The sequence below is a fragment of the Camponotus vicinus genome, unplaced genomic scaffold (genome assembly GCF_025532165.1).
Source record: "Camponotus vicinus isolate PSW18456_S1 unplaced genomic scaffold, iyCamVici1.0 SCAF_4, whole genome shotgun sequence".
Taxonomy (NCBI): domain Eukaryota; kingdom Metazoa; phylum Arthropoda; class Insecta; order Hymenoptera; family Formicidae; genus Camponotus; species Camponotus vicinus.
The window spans coordinates 3,772,070-3,787,011 of record NW_028141976.1 but is presented as its reverse complement, the minus strand read 5'-3'; the positions used below and the strand labels follow the sequence as shown (position 1 = coordinate 3,787,011).

The 14,942-nt window shown below is 37.6% G+C and overlaps 1 protein-coding gene and 1 long non-coding RNA gene across 2 annotated transcripts in view; one reads left to right on the top strand and one right to left on the bottom strand.

Moving 5' to 3' along the window:
• Positions 1 to 345: 345 nt before the first annotated feature.
• LOC145971090 (uncharacterized) lies at positions 346 to 12,073 on the bottom strand. Its single transcript, XR_014438754.1, has 4 exons — positions 11,606 to 12,073; positions 11,159 to 11,369; positions 727 to 841; positions 346 to 630 (listed from the first exon to the last, which is right to left on the bottom strand). It is a non-coding gene; the product is annotated as an uncharacterized LOC145971090 (long non-coding RNA).
• A 437-nt stretch (positions 12,074 to 12,510) lies between these two features.
• LOC145970538 (uncharacterized) overlaps positions 12,511 to 14,942 on the top strand; it is a 29,478-nt gene continuing 27,046 nt past the window's right edge. The window contains exon 1 of the mRNA XM_083097388.1: positions 12,511 to 13,384. Coding sequence (XP_082953514.1) covers positions 13,180 to 13,384 — 205 coding nt within the window. The 5' untranslated portion in view covers positions 12,511 to 13,179. The remainder of the gene's footprint in view (positions 13,385 to 14,942) is intronic.

The following is a 14,942-nucleotide window of genomic DNA, read 5'->3' as shown; positions in this document are numbered from 1 at the left end:
TCATTAAATTTCAATATATAAACAATACATATATATACATATATTACAATTTCTTTTTCACAACTGAATTAAAAAAAGAATAATTTTTTATGTATCAATTTAGATTTTATATTTTTCTGCACTCTTTCCATAGAATTGATATCTTTTAATTTGCAATAATTATTGCAATAATTATAAATAGTAATATACCGTAGTATGTGTTGTGGCAACTATTGTAAAAACATGCTGAGTAAATTCAGATGCTAATTTGGATATGAATATGTCATATAAATGAGTTTTTAATATTTACAAGCAAAACTTAATTTGTCTCCCTTATCTGCGTTGTTATTTGTTTACTCTTTGCGTACATTTACTTACTTTAAGATCCGTTGATATCACGTTTCGCGAGTATTTTCGTATTCCGTTTTGCTAGTTTAAAGCATCCCCCATTGTCTCGCTGCAAGCGAAGGTGGGATGTTTCTTTGAGTGTGGCGGTTTAGTGCGATAAATAATACCGACTCTTCATAACTGCTACTTTTCGTTGAAAAACTGAATATGGCGCGAGTTATTATCCAAAGGGGAAGTCTTCGTCTTCCTCGTTTTTCCTCTTTTTTTATCTCTCATCGTTTGAGGGGGCGAGACGTAAGGAGGCTGTAAGAAAAAAAGTGGCGCGTTAGAACCGCGGACGATAATAATAAGGCTGGTAATTCGCAGTTTGACGAGCCCTCGCGAGCCGCCCGACCTTACTTTTCGAGTTTTCTTTATCGTCTCTTGGATGTCTCCCTAGCGTATCCGAGATATCCAATTAAAAAGCAAGTACCTGGACAGCGAGGGTGGAAAGACATCGAGTCGGGTTAAGGGGCTGTGAGAAAAAAAAGAAAATCGCGTAACGATTACCAGGGAAAGCTTCTTATAAACTGTTCTTCGGAAGAGGATATTTTCTTTTAACAAATCGGCCTTTTTTTAAAAAGCAGTATTTATCAAATATTAATATATTTATATAGACGTTAAAGAGATATTAATATATATTTTTAATTGAAACTTAAAATTTTTATAATAACCCAGTTTTTAAAAATAAATGTTATTATTTATTCAGGAAAAGATTAGAAAATCTTTTATTTCGTTTCTTTTAATTTGAACTTATTATATTTAGAGATTTTAGCTAATCTCTTATTTCTTTTTTTCTAATTTTAACTTACTATATCTAGAGATTTTTTACTACATATTTCCTGTGCATTTTATTTTATATACAAATTATTCAATTTTTCGAATCAAAGATATATTTAATCGGAAATTTTATTCTAGATAATCGCGACACTGTTCTCTTATTTAAATTGTATTATGTAATGAAATATTGATGGAGAATATAAATTCATTTAAATATAACTTCGAATTACTCCGATATAACGTTGCCAACATCGAGGATCTCAATATCGAAACTCACTTTGAAAGTACTCGAAGGACCGATATGATTCACTACAACGGCGATGAAAAATTCAAAGCAACTCTATGAGAGTATCTACCAACTGGTTGGTAAGAGGGTCGTTGTTTATCCGCGTTGCTGTCCGTCGGATCCGGAATCCGGCTAGTTACAATCTCTGCTGGCTTTCTGGCAGAACGCCTTCACTAAAATAATGTTATATTATCGGGCGACATGGTGCCACCTGAGCCGCTAAAAGCTTCGGTCCCGTCGCGGCTATAACGCAACCTGGAGATTCGAGATTTACTTCACGTGCAAAATCGCTGATTCTTAGCGACACGGGTTTACTTGGATTTCCCGACGTTGGTTTTCCGATTTAAGAAACGTCAAAGATGGCATTTTTTAATCAATTATAAAATAATATGCATCATAAATCATGTTATATATGTGTTATATATACGTTATGTTATACTATATACAGAGAAAATGTATGCAGCACAAATTACATGAAAAATACATTCCCCTAAACAACATTTTTTGTAAAGCTGAAATATAACGACACTAGAGTATTTATTAATATAAAAATTATAAATTATGCATTTGTTTTATTGTTTGTTTTATTGATTATGCATTTGATTATGCATCAAAATATTTAAATAATTATAATACTCTTTATATGTTATCTTATTATTATTAGTAAGTGCGTTTCCACGATTATATTGTAATTTTTACCATAATATTTTCTCTATAATTTCAAGAAGTTTATTGTTACTACATCATATGAGTCTAAAATTCAAATTAATATTTAATAAAAATAATATTAAATTGTATTTGAATTTAAATATCTACTTTTCCTTCATTCTCGCCATATAATCTAAGAATTAATTAAATAGTGATGTTAAAGAGATTACTTAGAGACTACTTACTTTACTCTATAAATTAAATTATTACTATTCTATCGAATACCTTAGTATCTTTGAAATCTTTGTTTTCGTCGCGTTTCGCGTCGCGTCAATGAATTCGATTGATCGCAGATCAATAGGTCGTTGCCGCCGCACGATCGACTAATCTCAAGGGTCAAACGACATCGGTCAAGTCGGACTTCCTTCGCTAGTTGACCCCGGCGCTATTCTCAATCTCGACTCTGACTCATCGTCGTCATCAGCGTCATCGTCGTTGTCGTATCTCCTTCTTCATCGACTACACTTGAGATCGGTTGAATCTTGCTTAGGAAGAGATCATGTTTAACATGGCGTCATATTTGCGCTCGATTTTATTCTTGACAATGATAAAATTAAAATAGATATGAAAATTACAATAATTTTTCGCAATTAAATTTTTTAATAATATTGAAATAATTCAAATTTAAATACTATTATATGCTTTTGAATAAGAGCATAAAAGGTTGATAACTGCAAAACACGTGACAATTCTTCTCATTAATATTTCTCAAAAATAATTTTATTTCCCAATCCGCTAAAGTCTAAATATTTCTCAGGACACAACGTGAAGCATCACGGAGGAAGCCGTCGCGACGATGGGGGTGGGCCGGTTGGACGGGGGAGAGACTCGCCCATGTTTACCAAGCAATCAAGCCCAATCATTAACTCCCGGATGAAAAACGGATCGAACGTGCGTTATATGAATAAACGGCGCTGTGTACGCGACGATCGACGGTGTACACGATCGCGCGGTGTATACGGCTCGTCGCGACGACTCGTGGACAGGAAGTCCACCTAATCAGGGGTAGTGAGTGGCAAACAGGGGCGCGGTTATGCCCAACGTATCTACTGCATTACACCAGGGATTCGAGCAGGATCGTCGAGCTGTAACGGCGGCGAAGACGAGGCGGGGGCTCGTTTATCCACGAAGTCTGCCCCATCCAACGTCATGATCGCTAATTTAATTAGCCCTCGGTCTCTGATTAGTCTAGAAGAAGGCGGGGGTGTCCTTCCACCCGATGTGAAGGAAGTGCCTGTACTTCGACCGTGCTGCGGCGACGTTTCACCTTGTTCATGTGCTCCTTCCTCTGTCATCCGCTCGAATTCATTTAACTCCCCGTGGTACTTCTCTTGTTTTTCCATGGTTTTAATTAAATTTCTTATCCGAGACGCGGAGAGGGTGGACGAAGGGGCAGTGAGGCAGAGCAATGGGGGAGACGCAGCAGAGTGTTTTGCTGGATCCGGGGAATCTCTGTACGTCGGAAATAATTGAAAAAGTTTTTAATTCATACGAAGTCTCGTCGATTATACGCTTTTCCTATCCGAAACTCTTTTAAATGCTCTTTTAAAAGCTCTTTGAAACATTCATCTATTTCATTCTTCTATATGAGAAACTATAAAAGAATAGGAGTTTTAAAAAATTCTTTTAAAAATACTTAAAGTTAATGATGAATATTTTTACTGTCGAAATATTTCCTTCTCGCAACCTCGATTATAGATAAGTTAACAATTATATATTGCTTATATTAATTAGTTTCCTTTTATATAATATATTAATAATAATAAACTTTTTTCTCTGTTTGATTCCAAGAGTTTGATGCATTCATATCTTAGAAACCACATTGCTTTGTAAAATCCTGCAGAGAAACATACTCTTTAAGAAATACTTATCATGCGTTTTTCCTTTCTCCTTCCCTTTTACTAAAAATTCGTTTCTTTGACGGAGTCAAAATAATCGATATCAGAATTCGGGAGCCTGCTTGGAGGCAGTTTCTCCTCGCGGGATGTCCTGTTCCCACGAGTCCGGTTATCCTCGGAGAAGCGCATTTGAATCTGTCTGCCTCTTATCTCTCTTTCTCCTTTTCTCTTTAAATACACTACTTACACCGCGCAACCTTTGCGTAAGCTTTGCGAACATGTGAAGAAGGGGGGCGTCTGTGTCGACGAGTCTGAATCGCACGGTCTTTGATATGCTGACGTCGCTATTATCAATTCAGATGAGATAGGGCGGCTCGGTCGTTTGGCAAAACTGCGTTTGATCTGGCTCACCCTGTAGGTACGTAGGTAGGTAGATAGATAGATAGCTGCACGCATACACATATGAGCGGTAGCCCTAGGCATTTCACGTCAATTCTCTTCGAAAGGGAGAGAAAGAGAGAGAGAGAGAGAGAGAGAGAGAATTCGAACGGCAACGGGAATGTGAAATTACCATACCAGCTTTTACTATCGCGTTTCCGCTCGATTCCAAAATCTAGCTTCCGTTGCAAAGACGCGCGCGTTAGAAAGAGAAGTAAAGCAAACAAATAAAACCAAAACTAGAAGTCTCAGAATAAATGAAGACGGATTGAACAAATATAATTTCATGAGTTGATTGGTTGTCTTGATAGGCTAAATCTAAGAAATAAAATTGTAATATTATCTCTCTCCTTCTTTCTCTTTTCAGCTATATTATACGTATAACAACTATACTATATTTTTTATTCTTCTTTTTTATTCTTCCTTTTTATCTTCTTATATACTATATTTTTCTATATCTTTAACATTCTGCTATAATTTCTGTTACAAAAGTAACTGTCTAGTATAAAAATATTTCTTATCTTAGTAGATCCCACCAGCTTAATTGCTCTCATTGGTTCGCTTTTAATTATCCTCATTTATTTTCCTTAAGTTAAGAATGAATTTTTCCGGGCGCCAAGTTTCCGTGAATCACCCTGCGGCATCGTCGTCGGTCGCGTCGCGACGCGTACATTTATTGAAATTAATCGGTTTGCTCGGTTTTCTAATTCCTGCAACAATGGAGAGAGGAAAGAACCCGAGTGTCTTAAATTAATTTGTATGGGCATATGTACCACTGGCGGGTCCCTTGAATCATAAACCGACATATGCGGGCTTCGATCATGTCTTCTACGTCGATGAGATCGATGAATGTATTCATGTCGATCAATCATATGTATGTGTGTTATTTTTCATATAAAATATTTTTTTTTATAAAAATTAAGAATTTTGATATATAATATAATCATACAAAAATAAAATTGTATAAGAATCATATGTATAATTTTGTTATTTTTCTAAGCCGAGCAAAAATAGTACTTAAAGTATTTACAAATAATCCAAATTAATTTTATTTAATTAAATAAGTATTTACAAATAATTCATTAATGAATTCGAATAATCCTTGATCAATGACAGGACTCATTCATATGCAAATGATGATACTAAAGTTTTTAATCTTTCTAATGCGGCCGAAATGTTATATTTTTCTTACCCTTTCTTTCAGTCAATACGTCCCATGTCCTTCGCCGTCCTTCTCTTCGTTCGGACCGACGTGTATAACGCAATAATCATTTAATTCCGGCGGTCGTACGCGCAGCGCTTGGCGCCAAGTCAATCTAAGCCAACCGGATATGCCTCTCTCGTCTGCCTCGTTCAGTCTCTGACGTAATCCCAAAGTTTAGATTAGGCGGGGGAGGAAAGATACGCGTCGCTCATTAAAATTGATCTCGACATAAAAATTTGTTGGTTTGCCTCGTGCGTATGCGAGCCTACTTTCGAAAATGCAGCTAATTGCGCGAGCTCGTGAATAATCCGTTTTGTTTTATCGACAATTTACAATTCCGCGAATTCAAACATCATTAAAATTTATCAGATAACAGTTTATCTGTTCTATTATCGACGGGAAAGATTTAAATGTGTAACGCGCCGAAGCATATTTTATGCGTTGAAATAAATTACGCGGTTGATTTCATTGATTGTCATTAATCGGGAATTAATTTATTATAATAAATTACAACGAGTTGCATTGCATTCCAAATACGAGTTTTGTTTTACAAGCTCGAGGAATTACTTTTGTCAATTAATTTCTCAATATATCAATAATGTGTACGTGTATATTTATATAATTTTATAATTATATTTCTAGAAAAATTTCGCTCAAATTAAAATTACTAATAAAAATTACTAATAAATTTTATTATCTTATTATTTTCAAAGCACACATTTATTACTTATTTAAACCGTCATTAGAACTATAGCTGTCCGAGCAATAAACTTAACTCATCTCGGTGTCACCCGCATTATCGCAAGCGTGCCGCGCTTAATATCTCAATCTGGACCGTTCTCTGCCTACGTATCAAAACGCAACCATAGATCATGGCGAGGGGAGTGACATTATGGGATATCGAAGTACCCTTTGGAACGGTTATCATTTACAACGTCAGGCAGATTCGTACCTACCCATTTCGTCCTATTCCTTTCTGTTTCCCTCTCGCTTTCTCTGTTTGTCTGTCTCTTTCTCTTTCTCTCTGATCCCCTTTCGGTCTCGCGCTTTTCACCCCGCGCGAAACTGCTAATGAATATCGGTCCTAAATATCAGTCCACGGGGATCCGGCGAGGGTTCGTCGATGCTCGTCGGTGCATATGTCCGTATATTACCGGGGTTTACACACCCCGATTCCCCTCGTGGTAACCTCGTACGAGGGTCCCCTTTCCTCGCTTCGTACGTGTACATGGTCACGCTCGTTTGTCCCGCGTTAATTCTTCGTCTTTCTCGGACTACCTTGTCTCTCGTGTAACTCTGCGTTCCCTTTATCTCTCCCGCGCTACCGCTTTCTCGATGGAAACTCGTCGCGCGACACACCATATGTCCGCTCCCATCATCCCGGAGTCAAGGCGTGCGCGACAGCCCCTCGCATGAAAATCTAATCGCGAATCCGGCGGAAACTCCCGACTCTTGCTACAAATCCTTCCGGGAGTTGACGTCGACGGTCCACGAAAATTACGAGCGTGAAGATGCTTGCAAGCACGGAAAGAACAATTGTAAACGTCTGTTCTGGCACATCAGAAGTATTCTGTAGAAGTTTCATGTCTTTTGTAAAATGTGTCACTGTAATGTTCTCTGTAAATATGGAGTTACAAGTTTTATCGCGATATGAATCTTTGTCGCAAGTAATTATTGTTTCGTGCTTTGGAGCAAACAAATCTTTAAGAAGTATTTTAAATATTTTCTACGAACGATAATCTTTTCGACGTAAGAGAGTGTCGTCGAGAAAATATTTCTGACCGGATACAGTAATCCAGATTAACGATAATATTCCGATAATATTGTTTATATGGTATAGTAACCTAATGAGCCGATAAATCGCCAGGTGAGAGACGCTATTTGGATGCATGACTCGGCGAAAGCTTTGTTTTCGTCGTGAGCGCCCAAAAGCGGCCAAAACTGTTTTCGTACGATGAACTCAACCGCAACCTTGTCATGATCAATGACATACAGAGACTTAATCGATTCGGCATGCTTTCGTTAGCCAGAAATTCTCCCGCGAGGATCCATCGATCTTCGCGGATTTAAATCGCGATCGATGATGATCGCATAGCCGATTAGATAAATGACAATAATTCGAGAAAGCCTCCATTAATATCAGCGCATTGATATTATTGCTATTGTTGTTTGCCAGTTTGAAATCCAATTGCATCACAATGTCGAAATCATTCTACGTTATATAGATTGTTGATTGCAACCTATATAAACAGTTTTTTAATAATAGGCTTAAAGGTAAAGATTAAAAATATTATGCATTTTATATCAATACCTGCACATGTAATATACATCATAGTTTTATATACATTATACTAAATTATTGGATGTTAAATGATCAGATATCAGACTTTTAAAATGTGTATATTACATGTTAAAAAAATCAGGTTTCTCCTTTAAGAGCATCGAAAATTAATATGATTAATAATTGAGAAAAATTGATATAAAATGTTATTCAAAAAATATTTCGTGATCTCGAATGATTCGTTTGATTGAATCACCGATTGGCCGATATTTGCGTTGGGATTCTTCCTCTGGAACCGAATTAATCGGTTTAAATTGAACCAATTTCTGCCAATTACGTTCTAGTTTCCAGATAGCGCATGCTTACGGTAAAACGATCGTTCGTCTACCCGCAGGGGTCCATCTGCGTTTCGCCGTGTGAAAGCGCGATCATGCCCACATACGTGTTCGCGCACACGCGCGATGATTATACGCTCTTTCCCCCCTTCTCTTCCTCCCTTTTTCTCTCTTTTTACGAGATACACGTATATTTTATATACACGTATCGTTCTCCATGCTGTAGCGATAACCATCACCCACATATTCCCAATTGGTAAAGACAATCGCTAATATGTTTCTCTCCTTGATTGAGAGTGAGTCATGTCTCGCGTCCGCTCCAACAAGAGAACGAGAGGGAGAGGCAGAAGATGACGGAGACACCCGCGGTCTCTTCTTTCGCATTTACCACCGGCGAAACAATTGTTCGACGGGACAATCAAGTACTAAATTCGTGGCGCCAGCCGGCCGCCCGCTGTATATCCGGCGTTGTTGAACTAGTTTGTCAAGGTAATGCTAGCTACACATGTGGTCATTCATTGCGATAATATTCGTATTGACGTTCAATTAATGGATCAATGATGTCATATCTCGCGTTTCTATCAGAATATTAGTAATTTCTCATATACGGTAAACGGGTCAAACATAATTAATCAAATGAACAAGGAATTTTATTGCAATCTCTTATTGAAGATAAAATTGCCTGACACGGGGGAGAGAAGTTTGTATAATATAATTTTATATATACATATATTCTAATAATACATTATAAATTTTTTACGTTTAATATTTGTTACAACACTGAATGTCCACTTGTGTGCTGACGGATGCAGTTATCTTTTGTAAATTACGTTTGGTACATATTTGTGTAAAGAGGCTGGGATACGATAGTAAAACTGTTAGCTAAGAAAAAAACCTAAAATTGATAAAATTCCTTTTTTCTAAAAATATTGCATAAAAATCAATAAGAAAAATCAATAAAACCTGATTTATATAATCACACCTTTATCATTACCAAACACTTTTTTATAATTTTAATAAATATCACATAATATTTTCATCTTTCCCAGCAGAATATCACCATTAAAGATCAGATCTATATATGTTTAGAAAATATTTAAATTCTCTAAATATCACAGTTATCTAATAAAAAAATCTCATTGACAAATAATTATATTTAACGAAAAATACGTATATATAATAAAACCAAAAATAATCACTTATTTCTTATGCGATAAAGTTTGCATTTGTCCCGATTACACATAAAAAGATTCTTGCGCAATCGATTTCATCGTCATGACCTCGTAATTTCGCCGTCATGCTCTTATTCTCTTCCCACTGCCTTCGACCGTTTTTTTTTCTCTATTCCTTTTTTTTTTGGCAGGCCAACGTCGAGGGTGCCGCACGGCTTTTCGCACGCTTGCGTCTCTGCTTGGAACGTTCCCGTATTTGCAGTATGAGAGTAAGCAATTTTCTCTCCCGAGATAGAGCGGCCCTGGGACGTTGTCGGTGCTCCAGGGAGAGCGTACGACGATGCGAGCGAGCGAGTGAGTGAGTATGATTGATGCGGTTTGTCGGTCTCGCCTGACATCCAACATCTCGTCTCATGTCACGCTCGCGGATACTTACGCCCCCGACGACGACGACGACGACGACGATGACACTCTCGGTATCACACGCGGCTACATCTCGCGTATTCGACCGCATGACTGAACTACGGTACAACCACTGCGCCTCGATTTTCCAGCGTACGCGCGAAGAATGATCTACTGAGGCATGCAAAGTATCATTTTTTCGGGATAACATATTTAGTTGAGTCTTTTTTCAGTAATGTATTATCATCTAAAATCTTCATCTCGAATTTCCTACACTTATTACAAATAGAAAAAGTAACTTATATAAATAATTACGTAATTTATTACCACAGTCGTGAAGCAATGATCAGCTAGTGCTGAGATAATTCGTAGATAGAATTAAAGATAAAATTAAAGATACATTGCATTATCTATATCTATTTATTTTAAACAAAATATATCTGAAGCACGAATGATGTAGTCGAAATTATGCGTCATTTTCGCGTCAATTCAAATTTTATGATGAAATTGAAATGCGACGAAGACAGGGCATCGTAATCTACATGCAATCTAATATTACGGATTAAGCGATTATATACTGTTAACTTCTTTATTGGTCATTATATTTTCATTGAATTGATTATAAAAGATATCTGCGAGACGTAGGTATTATGCTACCATGAGTAATTTTTAAAATACTTTGCAAGTATTTCTTGTTATTGTGAAACGAATATGTGACATTCTGTATTACGAAATACGGCTTTAACAAGCTGATGTTTGAATTCTGTTATGTCTGGCTTTCGCATCCGATTCGTTTCATTGCAATGTCGCGTTAAAGCAAACAAGTATGTAGCACGATAATTAAATTGTGTCCATGAATCATATTAATTTATGGATACAAGAGTTGGGATATTATATCGTAACTATGCTACGGCTCCTCGGGGAAAATGTCTATGAACAATTATTTTAACTCTATTAATTGGTTCTAAAACTCTAATACCAAAACTGCGTAGTTTTAAGATTTGGACTTAAAATTATATTACTAAAATAATAAATAATATAAAACCATATAGATTTAATATTTTAAAATAAAATGTGCACCAAAATCCCACTTGATAATTTCGCAATCATTATCATGATAGATAAGCGTACAAAAAATGAAAACACATAATCTCGTCTCTTATCAAGTGGAAAGATCATAAGTAGAAGAAACGAAATAAATTAATCGATATGATTAATGAATTCAAAGAGTTTTGATTCGTTTTACGCATTTTATATGTTCAATATTAAATGTACAAAAAAGGTGATAGATGCAATAACACAACGAATATTTCTGACAATAAAAAATTAAGCCTATTGCACACAGTACCTTATCGAGATATCCGAAAGTGTCGTTGCACCAAAAATTCTGGATTATCAGACGGAAGTCATGTCAGTTCGCTGTTTCGGCAAGCGATTAAAAGTTAAAGCTGTTTGATGCTTGATAAATTTTATTGCCGCCTGATATCGTGTCGGATTTATTCCTTCAGAGTGTCGTAAAAGATTTTCGACGCTCCTATCGAGCGCATACGCTTATTTTTCTGAAAATTAAGATAATATTAAATTCCTATCTATAACAGAGAATAAAAAAATTTGTTATAAGAAATTTTAGTCAAAATCTAACATTTCTTGAATATTTCTAAACTTATAATCTACATCCAATGTTACAAGTCGCTTAATAATGTGAGAAACTATCTGAAATATGTTTTTCTTTCTCTCTACATAAATTAATTATTTCCGCTTTACACATGTATTAGATTCTATAAACTTCACGTACAATTAATTCTCCGAAGTTCATTTATCGCCCCCTTCTCAAACCCTTCGCTTCCTCAAACCAATATCGTCTAAGAACACAATTCTCTGAAAGAGCGATAGACGTGATGTAGAAACTCCTCAACCAAGCACGAAGATTTCATCTCCTTCGAAATCTCATCTCCCAGGAAATATCGAAGATCACCCTTGCGGCTATAAAGGCGCAACCTCCCTCGCCTGCCGTTGCCTAAATTTTCCAAGTTCGCTCTTTGCATCCAGCATCTATCTTTACGATGGATGTTGAAGGACGAGCGCCGTACGTGCACGTGTGCGAGGGCAGCCGGCAAATATCAATCAGTGGAGTCAAGAGTGGAATCAGGGTGGCCGAGTGGTTCCACATAATGCTGCAACCGGAGGTGAGAGAACGTAGCGTGCAACGTGTATCTCTCGTGTTCGGTGGCCGTGCAATTCGGGTGCAACACGCGCGCGAATCCAGTAGCGCACCTAACCAGAGACACACGCATACACACGAGCGGGAAGAACCCCATCAGCAACCCCTCGCGCGGTATCGGAGCAGCGACTCCCGGTAGCGCGTTCGGAAGCGTCGCTACCCCACTCGTTTTCATGGATCGACCATTTCCAGCGTGTTGGTTTGTGCGTGCACCACCACGAGTACACGGAAACCATCCGGTATGTGTGTTTGTGTGTGGATGAGGGAGGAACTGAGAGGGCGTGCCCAGGGGCGGAGTCCGGGACCAAAATCTTGATGTGCATCGAACATTTGTGTGGGTGTTCTCCCTCTCCATATGGACGGCGACGATGTGTGCGCTGTCCGTGTAAGTTTCTCCGTCTCTTTCCATCTTTATATCCGCCGCTCTCGCGGCCGTCATCGCATGGGAGTCTCTCCACTATCAGACCCGTTAACAACAGTCGGCGTTGAGGCACCCGCTCTAACGGCTAACGTCTCTCACATCCCCGGGCTTCAGCCGGTGCTCCGCCGTTCTCGACCTGTCCTGTCCGGCCGATGGACTGCACGGAAATCAGTGTCGCTGACAACCGGAAGCTGCATCTCCTGTGCCACACGTATTTACTGTCGCGGAGCCGGTAGGAGCTGTCCTACAAGGACCCGTCTAGGTGTTGATGAATCGCGGACGGTTTCGAGTGTCCTGACTGTGTCTGCGAAAGTCGTAGAGAAAAGAACTCTTAGTGCTTGTGCTGCATACCCTAAGATTGACGTTGATAATCCTTGCAAGAATGAAATCCGCGAACAGATAGTTTTGAGGAAAAATTTTGCTGAACGTATTTAATTGCACGTATTATTGTTTGAAAAGAGAGTTTTCTGAAAAGCCACCAAAGAAACGATTTTGGCGTCAATTATCACTGAAAACTCATTATTCTCTTGGAGAACTCTTAAAAACAGATCCGCCGACAACCTTAAAAGGACTCTGATTAGTTTCGTTGAAAAGATTAAACAATATTGTGTATGTTTGTTTATTGCTCCGATAACGTATCGGAATCATTAGCGTGGTGAAAGAGAATGCGAATGTCGTGTGCAGTGACGCGAAAGTTATAAGAGAGTGAACGGACTCGAGGTCCAGGATGATGGAAGTGCAGCAGCAACACTCGCCTGTCGGGGTGGGTCCGCTAGATTTTTCGAGACGAGGGGTTGCCGAAGCATCAGCTTTTCGAGTTGTCAAGCCCAAGCAACCAGCTTCGTCACTCGTGCATCAGCAACCGCTGCCGCCGGAAACTAACAACAATGAGAATCTTCAGGAAAATCCGCAGATTCCAATCGACAGCGAAGGTAAGGTTTTTCGAATGATTAGTCGAGAGTTTAAAATATTAATAATTGCAATGGTATATAATATTATTCTCTACACAATTTTAAGCCTTTAATTCCAATAATTTTGTCGTAATAATGATTCACTCTTAATATGTTACAATCAAAAGATAAGTCAAACTATTTTTTTCTTTAATAATATTGATCTTATCATGTAAAGATAGTATAATGTAATAAAAGATGTGAGGTACTCTTTTCCTTCTAATCCATTGTATAAAAATAATTTTAAGTTAAACAAAATATTGGAAAGAAAATTTCTGACGTCTAATTTTACACAAATTTTTGTAGGAAAAATAAAAAAAGAATCGATTTTTAAAATTAATTATCTATCGTTCGCGTTCAGTTATATTCGCGTACTTATGGATAGCGCACTATGGCAATTGAAAAGCCAGTGCCATCAATTATTCTAATCGGAACATCCCTGCAAGCCAATCAAGCTCACAAACGCGATATATACTGACAACATTCCCTGGAGGATAGAGGAGGAAACCTATATTCAAAATAATCAGTCAAAATACATATCGAGCTAAAGCCTTTGACGTTTTTAACCGTCTCATTGATATCCCGGACATTCACCCTCTCTCGTGTTTATCATTCGTCTGTCATCATCCTATCCATCTGCCTATTACCCCCGCAACGTGACGTTTAGCGGTAGCTCGCGTCGACATCTGAGTTTGTGAGCCACACGCGTGTGAATCGCGCGCGGTTTCGGAGCGAGTGGCGCACGCACAAACACACGCGCGTGCAGGTGCGTACGTAGGGGCGGTCGTTGTGCACAACGTCTGTTCAACAGGTGAGAGGGGATGGCTGGCATTAGACGGCTGCCTATACCCTAATATCCCGCTACTAATCGCGGTAACAAGGCTAAACGCAATAATATTGAGCTACAGGCGTCGAGCTAAGCGGTTTAAGCGATAATTGCCAGGTGATAGGCAGCTCGTCGAGAGGGTTGTACTGCTCTTCTTCCGACGCACTTAACATATCCTTTTACTATGAAACTTAGGAGAATGCTAGCATATATATATATATATATATATATATATATATATATATATATATATTTGTTTGAAAATTATTGCTAATTTTTTCCCTTGATTGCGCAAAAATTTGTATTTATATCTCTTATTTATATTTCTTATGATATCTTTAACAGAGAGAGAGAGAGAGAGAGAGAGAGAGAGAGAGAGAGAGAGAGTAATCTTAGTAAATTTAAATTTATTATATCTGAAAGTAAAAATAAATTTCTATTTATGAAAAATCATATTCTTTTTGTATACTGATTTTCACAACTATCGAAATTCAATTCTATAATATATATTTATTTTATATATATATATACATATATATATCCTTTTTCGTAATTATGCGTAAAAATTTTTCAGCAGAAATAATTTTTAGTTGAAGGCGATTTTCTTAATTCTAAAAGATCCTCTGGATTCTTTAAATCTGTCAGTCGACCTAAGTTGTTTTCGTTGGTGATTTCTACGACAAAGAATCATTGGTTTTATAAATTTATGACGGG